The sequence below is a fragment of the Pecten maximus genome, chromosome 8 (genome assembly GCF_902652985.1).
Source record: "Pecten maximus chromosome 8, xPecMax1.1, whole genome shotgun sequence".
In the NCBI taxonomy this organism is placed as follows: domain Eukaryota; kingdom Metazoa; phylum Mollusca; class Bivalvia; order Pectinida; family Pectinidae; genus Pecten; species Pecten maximus.
Genome location: NC_047022.1, coordinates 37517493 through 37536587, shown reverse-complemented (window position 1 = coordinate 37536587; position 19095 = coordinate 37517493). Strand labels below are relative to the sequence as shown.

Sequence of the window (19095 nt, the reverse complement as noted above, 5' to 3'; positions counted from 1 at the left end):
ATACTCACTGTATGGTTAATTAACAGGTGGTTTACAGATGTAAATGATATTCATTCAATAAATGAAAATATAAGAGAACCTTCATAAAATAACAGTTCTGTTCAGTCTTGGTCTAACAATGGCTAATCATTTAACAAACATCTGTGATTATTTTTTAGCTTGGTGCACAAGCGCATAAAAGTGTGAGTCTGTGTCCTCCAGAAGCTTTTCAGGGGTGTTAATCTCAACTATATGGCCGTTGTCCATTACCAGCACTCTGTCGTATTTCAGTATGGTTGATATGCGATGCTACAAATAAAAAGAGTTGATATTAGCAATGTGGGATGGTAACTGCGACATCACAACAGAAAAACTGATAACAGATGTTATCACTTGTATCAGATTTGTTAATATTCACCTGAAGGGAAAATGTAACAAAAACCAAAGACACAATGCCAAAAGTGATAGAAATAGTGAACTGCAAGATTAATTTTCTAATCAAAATATCATTGAGAGAGTACCATTTCATCTCCAAGTTTAGATGCATTTACAGAGAATTGCATAAAAAGTTGATATAAAATGCCACTCAGGAAGTAAACACTAACACAACTACGTATTAGGATTAATAAATTATACTCATTTTCAAAGTGATTGGTCGAAAAATGTAGCAGATCTCCAAACAAGAGTACTGCAGGGCAGAATAATAAATTGTACAATGCCAGAAAGTGTTTAAACTCTCACCTTTGCTATTATGTACAAAGTCAATGTTAATTTTCCTAGTTTGAGGAATACAGTAAATTAAAGATTAATCTCCAACGCATTACACTGTAAATACCACTACATACCATACATGTCAACCTCTGAAACCTCCAATGAGGGAGATCTCCCTCATTCCACATCCATATGTCATATCATAATTACAAAGCCATCAAAGAAATCTGTAGATCTCCAGACATGAAATCAAAATGCCTCTCAGGAAAACACAACTATAAATCATGGTTATAAAGCCTACCAAGTTTCAAAGAAATTGGTCATAAAATGTAGATCTCTGGACAAAAATCAAGTACTGAAATATACAAAGAGCAATACACAAAAAAATGTTGAATGACAATGCTGTTCAGGGAAACAACTACTATTTAGGTGTATATCATGATTACAAAGGTTCAAGGAAATCGGTAGAAAACTGTAGGAGATCTCCAGAATAAGGGGAATAGCATTTGTAACAAGAGATCCCAGAGGGATCTTGGCGCCCACCATTGAATGATCTTCATAGGTTCCATGTCAGATTGATCTTTTCTCTACTTTTCCCTTCATTTTACTAATCTGTGCAAATTGAGACATCCCTCCAGTACTTTTCAAACAAGGGAATCCTAGCTATATAAGAAATTTGAGATTTAACAATAATGGCTGTTTGTTTGTCAGGTTGTTTTCAGGACAGACTGGTCCAAAAATGCAATACAAGGGACCAAGGGGAACCTACTTATGAAATTTGAGAAAGATCCATTCAGTACTTTGAGAAATAGCGATAACAAACTTCAATTGTCAAAATCCAAGATGGCTGCCTGTCGGCCATGTTATTTTTAGATCGGTCTCAAAATGCAATATGCATAACTAGGCACCAAGGGGAGCCTTCATATGAAATTTGAGAAAGATCCATTCAGTACTTTCTCGGAAATAGCGATAACAAACTTCAATTGTCAAAATCCAAGATGGCTGCCTGTCGGCCATGTTGTTATCCGATTGGTCTCAAATCGCAATATGCATAACTAGGCACCAAGGGGAGCCTACATATGAAATTTGAGAAAGATCCCTTCAGCACTTTCTCAGAAATACCGATAACAAACTTCAATTGTCAAAATCCAAGATGGCTGCCTGTCGGCTATGTTGTTATCCAATTGGTCTCAAAATGCAATATGCATAACAAGGCACCAAGGGGAACCTTCATATGAAATTTGAGAAAGATCCCTTCAGTACTTTATCAGAAATAGCGATAACAATCTTCAACTGTCAAAATCCAAGATGGCTGCCTGTCGGCCATGTTGTTTTCCGATTGGTCTCAAATCGCAATATGCATAACTAGGCACCAAGAGGAACCTACATATGAAATTTGATAAAGATCCATTCAGTACTTTCTCAGAAATAGCGATAACAAACTTCAATTGTCAAAATCCAAGATGGCTGCCTGTCGGCCATGTTATTTTCAGATTGGTCTCAAAATGCAATATGCATAACTAGGCACCAAGGGGAACCTTCATATGAAATTTGAGAAAGATCCATTCAGTACTTTCTCGGAAATAGCGATAACAAACTTCAATTGTCAAAATCCAAGATGGCTGCCTGTCGGCCATGTTGTTATCCGATTGGTCTCAAATCGCAACATGCATAACTAGGCACCAAGGGGAGCCTACATATGAAATTTGAGAAAGATCCCTTCAGCACTTTCTCAGAAATAGCGATAACAAACTTCAATTGTCAAAATCCAAGATGGCTGCCTGTCGGCCATGTTGTTATCCAATTGGTCTCAAAATGCAATATGCATAACTAGGCACCAAGGGCAACTTTCATATGAAATTTGAGAAAGATCCCTTAAATACTTTCTCAGAAATAGTGATAACAAACTTCAATTGTCAAAATCCAAGATGGCTGCCTGTCGGCCATGTTGTTTTCAGATTGGTCTCAAAATGCAATATGCATAACTAGGCACCAAGGGCAACTTTCATATGAAATTTGAGAAAGATCCCTTAAATACTTTCTCAGAAATAGTGATAACAAACTTCAATTGTCAAAATCCAAGATGGCTGCCTGTCGGCCATGTTGTTTTCAGATTGGTCTCAAAATGCAATATGCATAACTAGGCACCAAGGGCAACCTTCATATGAAATTTGAGAAAGATCCCTTCAGTACTTTCTCAGAAATAGCGATAACAAGAATTGTTTACGGACGGACGGACGGAGGGACGGACGGACCACGGACCACGGACGCAGGGCGATTTGAATAGCCCACCATCTGATGATGGTGGGCTAAAAATAGCGGGATTAAAGTGTCATTCAGGGAAACACAGCTACATAACAGGATGGTAAAGCGTACCGGAGGTTTTAAAGACAGTTGTAGATCACCAGACACACAAAAGTTTACATCAGACTGATGACGCTATACCATAATACTACCATCCAATTTTGATGGGCATGTTAAAAAGATAAATCCAAATGTCATTCAGGGAGCCATAACTACATTATCACAGTTGTAATACCTGCTAAGTGTCATTCAGGGAGCCATAACTACATTACCACAGTTGTAATACCTGCCAAGTGTCATTCAGGGAGCCATAACTACATTATCACAGTTGTAATACCTGCCAAGTGTCATTCAGGGAGCCATAACTACATTACCACAGTTGTAATACCTGCTAAATGTCATTCAGGGAGCCATAACTACATTACCACAGTTGTAATACCTGCCAAGTGTCATTCAGGGAGCCATAACTACATTATCACAGTTGTAATACCTGCTAAGTGTCATTCAGGGAGCCATAACTACATTACCACAGTTGTAATACCTGCCAAGTGTCATTCAGGGAGCCATAACTACATTACCACAGTTGTAATACCTGCTAAATGTCATTCAGGGAGCCATAACTACATTACCACAGTTGTAATACCTGCTAAATGTCATTAAGGGAGCCATAACTACATTACCACAGTTGTAATACCTGCTAAATGTCATTAAGGGAGCCATAACTACATTACCACAGTTGTAATACCTGCTAAATGTCATTCAGGGAGCCATAACTACATTACCACAGTTGTAATACCTGCCAAGTGTCATTCAGGGAGCCATAACTACATTATCACAGTTGTAATACCTGCTAAATGTCATTAAGGGAGCCATAACTACATTACCACAGTTGTAATACCTGCTAAATGTCATTCAGGGAGCCATAACTACATTACCACAGTTGTAATACCTGCCAAGTGTCATTCAGGGAGCCATAACTACATTATCACAGTTGTAATACCTGCTAAGTGTCATTCAGGGAGCCATAACTACATTACCACAGTTGTAATACCTGCTAAGTGTCATTCAGGGAGCCATAACTACATTATCACAGTTGTAATACCTGCTAAGTGTCATTCAGGGAGCCATAACTACATTACCACAGTTGTAATACCTGCCAAGTGTCATTCAGGGAGCCATAACTACATTATCACAGTTGTAATACCTGCTAAGTGTCATTCAGGGAGCCATAACTACATTATCACAGTTGTAATACCTGCTAAGTGTCATTCAGGGAGCCATAACTACATTACCACAGTTGTAATACCTGCCAAGTGTCATTCAGGGAGCCATAACTACATTACCACAGTTGTAATACCTGCTAAGTGTCATTCAGGGAGCCATAACTACATTATCACAGTTGTAATACCTGCTAAGTGTCATTCAGGGAGCCATAACTACATTACCACAGTTGTAATACCTGCCAAGTGTCATTCAGGGAGCCATAACTACATTACCACAGTTGTAATACCTGCTAAGTGTCATTCAGGGAGCCATAACTACATTACCACAGTTGTAATACCTGCTAAATGTCATTCAGGGAGCCATAACTACATTACCACAGTTGTAATACCTGCTAAGTGTCATTCAGGGAGCCATAACTACATTATCACAGTTGTAATACCTGCTAAGTGTCATTCAGGGAGCCATAACTACATTACCACAGTTGTAATACCTGCTAAGTGTCATTCAGGGAGCCATAACTACATTATCACAGTTGTAATACCTGCTAAGTGTCATTCAGGGAGCCATAACTACATTACCACAGTTGTAATACCTGCTAAGTGTCATTCAGGGAGCCATAACTACATTACCACAGTTGTAATACCTGCCAAGTGTCATTCAGGGAGCCATAACTACATTATCACAGTTGTAATACCTGCCAAGTGTCATTCAGGGAGCCATAACTACATTATCACAGTTGTAATACCTGCTAAGGGTCAAAGAGATCAGTTGAAAAATGTAGGAGACCTCTGCAAAAAAATCAAAGACAGAAATAAACTACCGGTAATCACTTTTGCAAAACTTGTTGAATGAAAATGCCATTCAGGGAAACACAACAACATGATTATCCTGATCATTCAGGGAAACACAACAACATGATTATCATGATCATTCAGGGAAACACAACATGATTATCCTGATTATGAAATACAGATAATAGAGAGACAGGGGAGATAACTCACAGCTATAGTGATGACAGTCCTATTCTGAAAGGCAGTAGATATCACATTCTGCAGTTTGCTGTCTGTCTCCAGATCTATGGAGGCTGTTGCCTCATCTAGAATCAGTATTTGGTTTTCTCGGAGGAATGCTCGGGCCAAACAAAACAGCTGTGAAAACAGAAACATGTTGTAATTCCCCCTGTTTCACCAAGAGCATGCTAGGTTATATGAAACACAAGCAAATGAAACAGTCCCATTAACTTACATGCATTGGATATTTATATAAAAGGCCAAAATCCATTTTTTAAAGTTCAGTAACACACCAGTAATTAACTGAAATCTTTGGTTGATCGGTTGCAGAATACAAATTTGAAAAATCTTCTGGCACACACCTCGGATCTTCACCCTGAGGTGATGTGGCTGACACACACGCAGGATCTTCACCGTGAGGTTATGTGGTTGACACACACCTTGGATCTTCACCCTAAGGTTATGTGGTTGACACACACCTTGGATCTTTACCCTAAGGTTATGTGGCTGACACACACCTTGGATCTTCACCGTGAGGTTATGTGGCTGACACACACCTTGGATCTTCACCCTAAGGTTATGTGGCTGACACAAACCTTGGATCTTCACCGTGAGGTGATGTGACCGACACACACCTTGGATCTTCACACTTAGGTTATGTGGCTGACACACACCTTGGATCTTCACCGTGAGGTTATGTGGCTGACACACACCTTGGATCTTCACCCTAAGGTTATGTGGCTGACACAAACCTTGGATCTTCACCGTGAGGTGATGTGACCGACACACACCTTGGATCTTCACACTTAGGTTATGTGGCTGACACACACCTTGGATCTTCACCGTGAGGTTATGTGGCTGACACACACCTTGGATCTTCACCGTGAGGTTATGTGGCTGACACAAACCTTGGATCTTCACCCTGATGTGATGTGGCTGACACACACCTTGGATCTTCACTGTGAGGTTATGTGACTGACACACACCTTGGATCTTCACCCTGATGTGATGTGACTGACACACACCTTGGATCTTCACCATGAGGTTATGTGGCTGACACACACCTTGGATCTTCACCATGAGGTTATGTGGCTGACACACACCTTGGATCTTCACCGTGAGGTTATGTGGTTGACACACACCTTGGATCTTCACCCTAAGGTTATGTGGCTGACACACACCTTGGATCTTCACCGTGAGGTGATGTGGCTGACACACACCTTGGATCTTCACCCTAAGGTTATGTGGCTGACACACACCTTGGATCTTCACCGTGAGGTTATGTGGCTGACACACACCTTGGATCTTCACCGTGAGGTTATGTGGCTGACACACACCTTGGATCTTCACCCTAAGGTTATGTGGCTGACACACACCTTGGATCTTCACCGTGAGGTTATGTGGCTGACACACACCTTGGATCTTCACCCTGAGGTGATGTGGCTGACACACACCTTGGATCTTCACCCTGATGTGATGTGACCGACACACACCTTGGATCTTCACCCTGATGTGATGTGGCTGACACACACCTTGGATCTTCACCCTGATGTGATGTGGCTGACACACACCTTGGATCTTCACCCTGATGTGATGTGGCTGACACACACCTTGGATCTTCACCGTGAGGTTATGTGGCTGACACACACCTTGGATCTTCACCCTGAGGTTATGTGACTGGCACTCTAACTGACTGAGCTATCACATCCCCTGGCTTTTTGGCAACAGAATGAAATACCTATTGATTATGCGGAGTAAGTTTGATACACATTAAGTATATAGCTTATCAAGAACATAAAGAATAAATACTGTCTTAATAACATAGCATTTTCTGTGGTATATTTACCTGTTTCTGTCCAACACTGAAGTTTTCCCCACCTTCTGATACAGAAGAATCTGTAAAGACATATAGCAAAGTATCAGATCTCTCTTAGCTCTTCAACACACAAACATGCGCTGTGATATATAGAAGCCATATGACATCAGTAACAAGAAAATCAAGATTTTACCAAGTTTTTCTGGTAAGGCAGAAATGGTGTCCTTGAGCTGTACAGTTTCCAGGGCCAACCAAAGCCTCTCATCACTTATATCACACTTTGGGGCAAGGTTGTATCTGTCAAAGAAACAAAACCCTGATATATCAACAAAAACCATAACAAGGCATATCAACTGGTCAAAGACAATCTTTTTCTTGTTTATCTGTTTATGATATAACACACAGCTATTTCAGGATGCATTCATGCTCTGATAAATTCTCTCTCTGAACAATTTACCTGATCGTCCCTTCAAACAGTACCGGGTCCTGTGGGATGATAGCGAGTTTGGACCGAAGCTCTGGCAGGGGGATCTTCATTGTGTCCTTTCCATCGATCAGGATCTGGCCTTGGCAGATATCAATCATACGGAAAAGACTGAGCAGAAGAGAGGACTTACCGCTTCCTGTCCGACCACAGATTCCAATCTGTAACAGGGAAAATAATGTCAAGGGGGAACAACTCTGTTAACAGGGGGAACAACTCTGTTTACAGGGGGAAACAACTCTGTTTATAGGGAGAACATGTCTGTTTACAGGGGGAAAGAACTCTGTTTACAGGGGGAAAGAACTCTGTTTACAGGGGAAACAACTCTGTTTATAGGGGGAAAGAACTCTGTTTACAGGGGAAAGAACTCTGTTTATAGGGGGAAAGAACTCTGTTTACAGGGGGAAAGAACTCTGTTTATAGGGGGAAACAACTCTGTTTACAGGGGGAAAGAACTCTGTTTACAGGGGAAACAACTCTGTTTATAGGGGGAAACAACTCTGTTTACAGGGGGAACAACTCTGTTTACAGGGGGAAACAACTCTGTTTACAGGGGGAAACAACTCTGTTTACAGGGGGAACAACTCTGTTTACAGGGGAAAAGAACTCTGTTTATAGGGGGAACAACTCTGTTTACAGGGGGAACAACTCTGTTTACAGGGGAAAAGAACTCTGTTTACAGTGGGAAACAACTCTGTTTACAGGGGAAACAACTCTGTTTATAGGGAGAACAACTCTGTTTAGAGGGGGAAACAACTCTGTTTACAGGGGGAAAGAACTCTGTTTATAGGGGGAAACAACTCTGTTTACAGGGGGAAAGAACTCTGTTTACAGGGGAAACAACTCTGTTTACAGGGGGAAACAACTCTGTTTATAGGGGGAACAACTCTGTTTACAGGGGGAAACAACTCTGTTTACAGGGGGAAACAACTCTGTTTACAGGGGGAACAACTCTGTTTACAGGGGAAAAGAACTCTGTTTATAGGGGGAACAACTCTGTTTACAGGGGGAACAACTCTGTTTACAGGGGAAAGAACTCTGTTTACAGTGGGAAACAACTCTGTTTACAGGGGAAACAATTCTGTTTATAGGGAGAACAACTCTGTTTAGAGGGGAAACAACTCTGTTTAGAGGGGGAAACAACTCTGTTTAGAGGGGGAACAACTCTGTTTACAGGGGGAACAACTCTGTTTACAGGGGGAAACAACTCTGTTTATAGGGGGAACAACTCTGTTTACAGGAGGAACAACTCTGTTTACAGGGGGAAACAACTCTGTTTATAAGGGGGAAAAAATCTGTTTACAGGGGAAACAACTCTGAGACTAAGGAAACAAATCTGTTATCAGAGAAAACTCTGTTATAGAAAGAACAATCCTGGGGCAACTCTTTTATGGGGCAACATGTCTGTTAACAGGAGGAACAACCAATGGGCAGGGAAACACTCCCTTATAGGGGGGGGGGGGGGGAACAAATCTGTAATTTATTAGCTCACCTGGTCCAAAGGACCAAGGTGAGCTTATGCCATACCGTGGCGTCCGTCGTCCGTCCGTCTGTCGTCCGTCCGTCAACAATTGACTTATTTGACTTCTTCTTCATAACCGCTGATCGGAATTTGAACAAATTTGGTCAGAAGCATCCCTATGGGTAGGGGACTCAAAATTGTACAAATGATGGGGCTGACCCCCCAGGGGCCTCTGGGGCGGGGCCAAAAGGGGTCAATTGGAGCTATTGATATAAACGACTTCTTTTTCTGAAACTAAGCAATGGCTATCTCTCATATTTACCTGGTAGCATCACTATGGGGTGGGGATTCAAAATTGTACAAATGATGGGGCTGACCCCCCAGGGGCCTGAGGGGCAGGGGCCAAATGTGGTCAACCGGCTATATTGATATAAACGACTTCTTCTCTGAAACCAAGCTATGGCTATCGCTCATATTTGCTTGGTAGCATCATTATGGGGTGGGGATTCAAAATTGTACAAATGATTGGGCTGACCCCCCAAGGGGCCTGAGGGGCGGGGCCGAATGTGGTCAATCCGACTATAGTGATATAAACGACTTCTTCTCTGAAACCGAGCTATGGCTGTCGCTCATATTTGCCTGGTAGCATCATTATGGGGTGGGGATTCAAAATTGTACAAATGATGGGGCTGACCTCCCAGGAGCCTGAGGGATGGGGCCAAATGTGGTCAATCGGGCTATATTCATATAATTGACTTCTTCTCTGGAACCAAGCAATGGATATCTCATATTTTACTGGTAGCATCACCTTGGGGTAAGAATTTGAAATTGTACAAATGACGGGGCCGACCCCCCAGGGGCCTGAGGGGCGGGGCCAAAAGGGGTCAGTTTTGCAGAATTGATATTAACGACTTCTGCTCTGAAACTAAGCAATGGATATCGCTCATATTTGCCTGGTAGCATCCCTATGGGGTGGGGATTCAAAATTGTACAAATGGTGGGGCTGACCCCCCAGGGGCCTGAGGCAGGCCAAAATTGGTCAATTTGTTTAAACAACTTCTTCTCTGGAACTAAGCAATGGATATTACTCACATTTGTATGGTAGCATGGTTATGCAGTGGGGATTCAAAATTGTACAAATGTTGGGGTTGACCCGGGCCGCCAGGGGGCTGAGGGGTGGGGCCAAAAGGGGTCAATTTGGCTAAATTGATTTAAACAACTTATTCTCTGAAACTTAGCAATGGTTTGACTGGTAGCATCCTATTGGGTTAGGGATTCAAAATTGTATAAAGGAAGGAGCTGACCCCCCAGGGGGCAGAGGGCAGGGTCAAAAGGGGTCAATTTGTCTAAACAAGTTCTTCTCTGAAACTAAGCAGTGGATATCACTCACATTTGTGTGGTAGCATCCCTATGGGGTTGCGCCAAAATTCAATTTCATTTCATGGATTAATGCACTTTGTGGCATTTTTAGTATTAAAATAAAACCAATGTATATGTACCCATATAAAATGCTTATGATATATATTGACATACCAGCGACAAATATACTTAAGCGTCATTCTTGTTTCATATCTCATGAAACCAGGTGAGCGATACAGGCCCTCTGGGCCTCTTGTTTAAAAGAAGAATTGAAATTCTTTTTATGTTTAAATATCCATAAATTTTTGCCTGATGTTGTTTGAAGTATCATCAATGCTAAAATAGTGATAATCCCATCATATTTTCGAGCTTCTTTAAAAACTTAGTTTAATTCACATTACCTTTTCTCCTCCATGTATGATGAACGAGGCTTCGTTGACAACTGGGTCAAGATTTTCCTCGTATCGTAGACTGACATTGCAGAAACTCAATCTCCCCATTTTCTGGCCATGTTTTATCCACAATCAGGTTACCTGACAATACAAGGGGAAACAAGTAAAAACATGGTAGCTTGTAAGCTATCCTTCTACAAAAATTACGATTTCATAATTAAATTGATATATGTATCAGTATTCATACTTTTCTTCCACCTTGAGACTGAGTCCTATAAAATTTATCTAAACTACGGTAATTAAAAGATCAAACAAATATCATCTTTGTTTTTTCATTCTAAGGAAAAAAACAATTGAACCCTATATGAGGCAGAAAGAGAATTGACAAACACCAATTCCACAAACATGTTAACTCTATAATTTAAACTTTCTGTTTAGATCTAGACAATCTAGACATTAGATTCCAGACAGTTTTATTGACCAACCTTCTGGATGTCTGACGGGCTCAGTGTCAAGTTGGGTATATTCATCAACCCTTTCTACAGAATTCATCATCATCTCAGTCTCTGCTGAAAGTCTCACAATCCAATTCAAATAAAAAGAAACCTGAAGAAAGATCATAGCAATACAATAAACATGGCCGTAATATTATGTTACTCAGTGAAAAGGTGTTATGCTCAGGTCAAATTTGGTCACATTTGACCTTGTGACCTTGACATTTGGTTTCTTGTTCTATTTTAAGCAATTGTGACCGTAATCTTTGGGTCAGATGTCCAAAATAAAAAATCATCCAAGATGTTTTAGTTCTTTACACATGATCTTCAGTAAAATCTATCTAAAATATAAGCTTTAACAGTATATGAAAAGTAAGTTGAACAGAATTAAATGCCTTCTCCACAGAACTGTTATTTGGCAATCATGATGTACTTACAAGTAAGGCATAAGTTATACTGAGTCCGACTGAGGCAGGAGTGGTTTGTCCGGCAAGACAGGCACTGAGACTAGACACTGCAGCCAGAAACACCACCACAGCACCCATGTAGTCCTGTAACATACATACCGGTACATATACCACCACAGTCTATCTACTGTAACACACACATACATATACCACCACAGTCTATCTACTGTAACACACACATACATATACCACCACAGTCTATCTACTGTAACACACACATACATATACCACCACAGTCTATCTAGTCCTGTAACACACACATACATATACCACCACAGTCTATCTACTGTAACACACACATACATATACCACCACAGTCTATCTACTGTAACACACACATACATATACCACCACAGTCTATCTACTGTAACACACACATACATATACCACCACAGTCTATCTACTGTAACACACACATACATATACCACCACAGTCTATCTACTGTAACACACACATACATATACCACCACAGTCTATCTAGTCCTGTAACACACACATACATATACCACCACAGTCTATCTACTGTAACACACACATACATATACCACCACAGTCTATCTACTGTAACACACACATACATATACCACCACAGTCTATCTACTGTAACACACACATACATATACCACCACAGTCTATCTAGTCCTGTAATATACACATACATATACCACCACAGTCTATCTACTGTAACACACACATACATATACCACCACAGTCTATCTAGTCCTGTAATATACACATACATATACCACCACAGTCTATCTACTGTAACACACACATACATATACCACCACAGTCTATCTAGTCCTGTAACACACACATACATATACCACCACAGTCTATCTAGTCCTGTAACACACACATACATATACCACCACAGTCTATCTACTGTAACATACATACATATACCACCACAGTCTATCTACTGTAACCACCACAGTCTATCTACTGTAACACACACATACATATACATTGTACCACCACAGTCTATCTACTGTAACACACACATACATATACCACCACAGGCTATCTACTGTAACACACACATACATATACCACCACAGTCTATCTACTGTAATACACACATACATATACCACCAAAGTCTATCTACTGTAACACACACATACATATACCACCACAGTCTATCTACTGTAACACACATACATATACCACCACAGTCTATCTACTGTAACACACACATACATATACCACCACAGTCTATCTAGTCCTGTAATATACACATACATATACCACCACAGTCTATCTAGTCCTGTAATACACACATACATATACCACCACAGTCTATCTAGTCCTGTAACACACATACATATACCACCACAGTCTATCTACTGTAACACACACATACATATACACCACAGTCTACCTACTGTAACACACACATACATATACCACCACAGTCTATCTAGTCCTGTAACACACACATACATATACCACCCCAGTCTATCTACTGTAACACACACACCACCACAGTACCCATGTAGTCCACTAACACCCAGCTCTACAATGATAAAGTAACAGCTCTACTCCACTGTAAGGCTACATCACATGACTTAAGATCTTGTAGTTCAATAGAAGAAGTGTTTTGAAGACGTACCAGTCTGATGCCGAGCCATCTGTTGACAGAGTGTATAAACAGCAGTGGTGTTGTGTTGTTATTTATAGCTTGTATAGCATGGCACTGGAACTGACCCTCTGCTCTGAAACCAAAAATATTTAGTTATATGGCTGAAATATGAAATCAATGGCTACTGAGTTTACAGAAGTTTTAATAAAATCAATGTTTATCAGGCTTAAGTGCCAATATATCATGTAAACTGAGTTGGATGTTAATCCAGATGTACAAAAAAAAAAATCTTGAAATTTAGAACATTTTTTGGCAAACATCTTTCATTTTATAATATATTGTTACTGGCCTTTTCCAGAGAACATATTATCCTACTGCCTAGTAGCTGGTAGTGTAGCCTGTGTGGTATCTATATTGTCACACTGAGATCTTAGTGCATAGCCAAATTAAAACAGATCATTGCCATGAAGAATTGTCATCATGGTTGTCATAGAAATAAATTTACAGAAACTACAATTAGCACCAACATTTGAGCAGAATGCTTAAAGCATGACAAACACTAAAATATACAGTATTACATTGAGTCTACAATCAATTTATAACTGTATTTACTCACTTATAAGCCCTTATCGTCTGTAGACCATTCAGTGTCTCCGAGAAATGTGAAAATATGGGCGACTTTGTTAAGCTGTCCAATCTCTGGAGTTCTCTGAAATAATACTAAAATTAACCTTGGAATAACTAGAATTCCCTCAATCTGGATATGGCCAGATTTACTTGAAGGGTTGAAAAGGTATCAATATATAAATATGTATCAATATATCCTTTAAACTGAGTTTGATGTTAATTCAGATGTTTAAAAAAAATCCCTAAAATCTGCTACTTAAAATTTAAAACAATTTTTGACATTTAACATTTGCTACTGGTTTTTTCGAGAGATCAGTTCCGCGCTATCACAAGGAGACAAACAGTAATATACCACAGCTTCCCAGGACACACACAACACACATGCATCTCGCACACAGGGGGGGGCCGTCCTTAAATGACCAAAGCAGTTGATAGGACCTTGATTAGTATTCAATTTTGTTTATTTTGTTTAACATCCTATTAACAGCCAGGGTCATTAGTATTAGTCATTAATATCAAATCAAACCCTAGTATAAGATTCATTGGAATTCAGTCTTGTGGAACATATATGTAGTGTATAAACACCTGGTCGTTGCTCTGAAGAAGGTCTGTATACAGAAGTAGAGGATGACAAGTGGAATGGCTGCCAGAAGGAAGTAAGGGGTCCCGATGCTGTTCACTATAAGTGCGGATATTGTCAGGAAAAAACATTTCATCAGGTTCTCGAGAGTATTTGGTAAATGCTGTAAAAAACATAAAACACAGCTTCACACTTTTATACATATTTCCCGGAGAAAACCTGTATGAAATATATAGATTTTCTAGTAAATGCTGAAATGTCAGTTTGGGTATATTGTGAGTCCTGATTCAAACTTAAGGACATATACCAATCTACATATGAATTTATGTATATCTTTAACGTTAATAAAACAGTGATACAAAACTGTATTTTCAAGCTTGAGAAAGCATATATTTCCTTTGTTAAGCAAAGAATGTACCAGTTAATGAGAAAGTCACGGTAACTTTTCACTTTAGGGCAAAGGAAAGAAAATATAGAGTCAGCTGTCAAACTCTCAAGACATATTTTGTCTCACTAGCACTCCCAGACAGTATGGGGGATAGCTATTTGTCTCACTAGCACTCCCAGACAGTATGGGGGATAGCTATTTGTCTAACTAGCACTCCCAGACAGTATGGGGGATAGCTATTTGTCTCACTAGCACTCCCAGACAGTATGGGGGATAGCTATTTGTCTCACTAGCACTCCCAGACAGTATGGGGGATAGCTAATGTTTTTTTTAAATACATTGCACACTTTAAATTCGTGAAAGGATTTCAAAATATATATAAGGTAAAGCTGAATTCAGAGATTTTGATTAACTTTGTAATAAGAAGAAATTTTTGTCAAGCCTGTTCATCTAGGACAGTTTTACTGTGTTTTGTAAAGAGTTGGTATGGCTCAGTAATTTGAACCCTACGTATTATTGTGGTGTGAGAACTGCTTAAATACTGTCACTGTTAAAGTAAAATAGTAATACCTACATTTTAATGAGGTCACAATAATGTCACATCATGTTTGATATATACAGTCTAGTCCAGACTCCTACACATCCCAAACTTTAGGATGGTAGGTGTGTTTACACATGGGGTCCAACATTTTACATACATTGGAATGGGAGAACCTACAAAAATACTGTGTAGTTACATGTAGAATTGACCTTATAGAACCTGTCATGTGCCTTAACACAGGTGCAATGAGAAATTGACAAACATACATGATTGTTAAATTACAGCTGACAGTAGAATACTGACCTGGTCGATTTGTGACATGTCTGAGGAGAATCGGTTTAAAATCCTTCCCGTCGGATTAGTATCAAAAAACCTTAAATAGCAAAGAAAACAAAGATGTGAAACAAAACCAGGATGAACTGTACCGTTGTATCAAGAAATTTATTGTGTGGAATTAACTTATATTTAGCACTGTCAGTTCTAAACACCAATGAACTATTGAACCAATAATGTGTAATTTACATATAGATAAATATTCATGAACAAAATAATATGTTGGCTGACACTCATTACTGACCTGATAGGTATGTGTAGGATGGTATCTAACATAGTGGAGTGCAGCACTTTGGAGGCCTTAATCGCAGCAATGTACAGAAGGCCGCTGGCTAACATGGCGCCCCCTATGCCTGATAGGTTTAGTATGGAGTATATTCGCATGTACCGACCATTATCAAATGTCTAAAAAAAAAAGTTTATACTTACTTTTATTCTTAAATGATGTTTAAAACATGTTTAAATGTTTGCAAGTAAAGATGATTTGAATAATCTATAAATGTTAAATCATAAACAAACTAATTGAAAATATTTAATGTAATATGCAACATCACACACAGACTTTTGACCAATTTTGAAATTCAAGGTTTACACACTCGATTAGCAATTTCGGTTGTAGAGATTAAATGTTGCTTCTGATATAATGTAAAGAAGGAACAAGTGACAAGAAGTCATAATAGTTTAGATAATCTAATTAAAGATAAAATGTTCAGATCATCAGTGACGTGTGATAAAAAATGTCAAAATGTTCCCCTTAATTTAATTTTGTATTTGATACATTAATCTGACATGGTGAAAAAAGTAACATTTGTTGGTATAAAATGTATTCCTGGACACAACTTAATACATGTTTTCACACACCGACCATTTAATTACAAAGTGGAGCTCTAAAGGTGCCATTTCTTACTTATACTGAAAGACGGGTATTTCTCAGGATCAGATATTTCAATGGAATAACACAATAATAATGCTGTAATTTCTATTATAAGAAATGTTCAGTTGGTATCTACCTCGGTGAAGTTACTGGACATCTGTTTCCTGGTCTCGTAATCTGTAATAGCCTCTGTCCATGTGGCCAGCACCATGTTACTGCCCACAAAACACGCGTGGTATATCACATATATCATTAACACAATAACAGCCAGTAGAGGGCAGCACGCCTGGCCATATCTCACGTACACACCCATAGCTACAGCTCCTATTTCCCTATGCTCCTTCTTTATCAGCTTTCCTGATGAATCAGCATCTACTTTACTTCCTGTAAATAAACATCAATATTGTAGTCTTATCAAATTTAAACTTTCTAAAAGTTTTTATCCTAGATTAAGTAATTATTTCAGAAGCCTGTTAGGTTTAATGGACATCTGTTATCAGAATAATCGTAATTACTAACACAACCTGATGGAAAAGGCTACATAACCAGCCACTAACTCCTGATCTACTGAGCCTCACTCCAGAGTATCTTTAGGAATGTAAATGTTTTGTATAATGTATTGTAATTATTAAACATTAGCTTAATACAAATTAAAAGGTTCAATAAATCACATAAATTTGAGAAGCAGGAAGCATAAAACATTTATGTGATGGAATTTTAGGAAAAACTTTCATTTAATTGTAATTTGTCAGAGCTGCCATGTCAATCCCCTTGGATTTTGGCAGTGTCATGGCAACTTTTGTATGTATCAAGACTTGCATATTTGTGATGGTAACCTGTGGATGTGTCATGGTTACCTGTGTATGTGTCATTGTAATTTGTGTTTTTGCCATGGTTACCTGTGTATGTGTCATGGTAACCTGTGACAGTGTCCTGATTACCTGTGACAGTGTCCTGATTACCTGTGCCAGTGTTCTAGTTACATGTGATAGTGTCCTAGTTACCTGTGCCAGTGTTCTAGTTACCTGTGACAGTGTCCTGATTACCTGTGACAGTGTCCTGACTACCTCTGACAGTGTCCTAATTACCTGTGACAGTGTCCTAGTTACCTGTGCCAGTGTCCTAGTTACCTGTGACAGTGTCCTGATTACCTGTGCCAGTGTCCTGATTCCCTGTGACAGTGTCCTGATTACCTGTGCCAGTGTCCTGATTCCCTGTGACAGTGTCCTGATTACCCGTGACAGTGTCCTGATTACCTGTGACAGTGTCCTGATTACCTGTGACAGTGTCCTGATTACCCGTGCCAGTGTCCTGATTATCTGTGACAGTGTCCTAGTTACCTAAGATAGTATCCTAGTTACCTGTGCCAGTGTCCTAGTTACCTAAGATAGTATCCTAGTTACCTGTGCCAGTGTCCTAGTTACCTTTGCCAGTGTCCTAGTTACCTGTTTCCGTGTCATTAACAGCCTTGTTCCGGTCATGGTTACCCTTGCCCTTGTCATGACTGTGATCTTCCATCTCATTGCCTTCTTGACTTGTTGTCTCTTCCTCCATGTTTGAGAGCTGTGTGGACAGGCGTCGATGTGATAAAGATCCAAGCATCTTCAAAAAAAGGTCATTTATCATTGAAGTGTAATTCATAAACCAATGGAATTTAATTCACATGTCTTCTAATTAAAGACTTCTACTGTTATATCTGCTTCAAACTACAGCATACAAGTTATCAAGGTGTTCTCAAATTAAGGATTATGTAAATGAGGCCTTTGTTACCTGACATTGGACAGATCGCTTATCTTGGTTCCATTATTCTATTATTCTTGCTTTTGACACATTTTTATTTCGATAAAATATATATACAAAATGTATATTACAAATAATGTGTCCTCTCGCACGAGGGTTTACACATTCATTTTCTCTTCAACATTCATTTTTCTCTTCAACATTCATTTTACATACATCATTTATTCTCTTAGTATGTTTTTATCATTATCATTATCATTCATACTCATGTATAAAATGTCGCTAATTATAATTCATAAAATATTCTCACATTTCCGTGGTATATTTACTCTCTTCATTTCATTTCAAACTTTAACACTCTATACCCTTTTTTTGTTAGATAAACCACATAATTATTAAGACGAGTAAATAGATAAGTCGGTAAGCCGAAAAGTGAAGGGAAATAATTATTAGAAACAATATATTAAAAGTTAATTACATGCTGTGTAAATTAATGGTTTTTTTAGGTTGTCTTACCACAGAAACATCTGATACTACAGCAGCCATACCTGTCCTGATGGTCGGCGATGACCCTCTGGTCGGAGGAGGTTCTCTGACACCAAGGCCACATCTGAATCTGTATGTTCAGGTAACTCCTTGTTGTCTGTCCCCAAGGTCTCTTTTTGGCTATCAACAACGAATAACAGTCATGAAAAAACTTCCGACAGAAAGTATTTGATTGAGGAA

The 19095-nt window shown here is 39.3% G+C and overlaps 1 protein-coding gene across 1 annotated transcript in view; it reads right to left on the bottom strand.

The window, feature by feature from the left end:
- Positions 1-19095, bottom strand: part of LOC117333411 (ATP-binding cassette sub-family C member 9-like) — a 49681-nt gene continuing 30586 nt past the window's right edge. Inside the window, 17 exon segments of the mRNA XM_033892700.1 lie at positions 1-288; positions 5220-5366; positions 7075-7124; positions 7238-7341; positions 7502-7689; positions 10751-10828; positions 10830-10882; positions 11227-11347; positions 11673-11786; positions 13317-13419; positions 13903-13995; positions 14499-14656; positions 15726-15795; positions 16000-16160; positions 16766-17013; positions 18075-18231; positions 18918-19035. Coding sequence (XP_033748591.1) covers positions 148-288; positions 5220-5366; positions 7075-7124; positions 7238-7341; positions 7502-7689; positions 10751-10828; positions 10830-10882; positions 11227-11347; positions 11673-11786; positions 13317-13419; positions 13903-13995; positions 14499-14656; positions 15726-15795; positions 16000-16160; positions 16766-17013; positions 18075-18231; positions 18918-19035 — 2104 coding nt within the window. The 3' untranslated portion in view covers positions 1-147.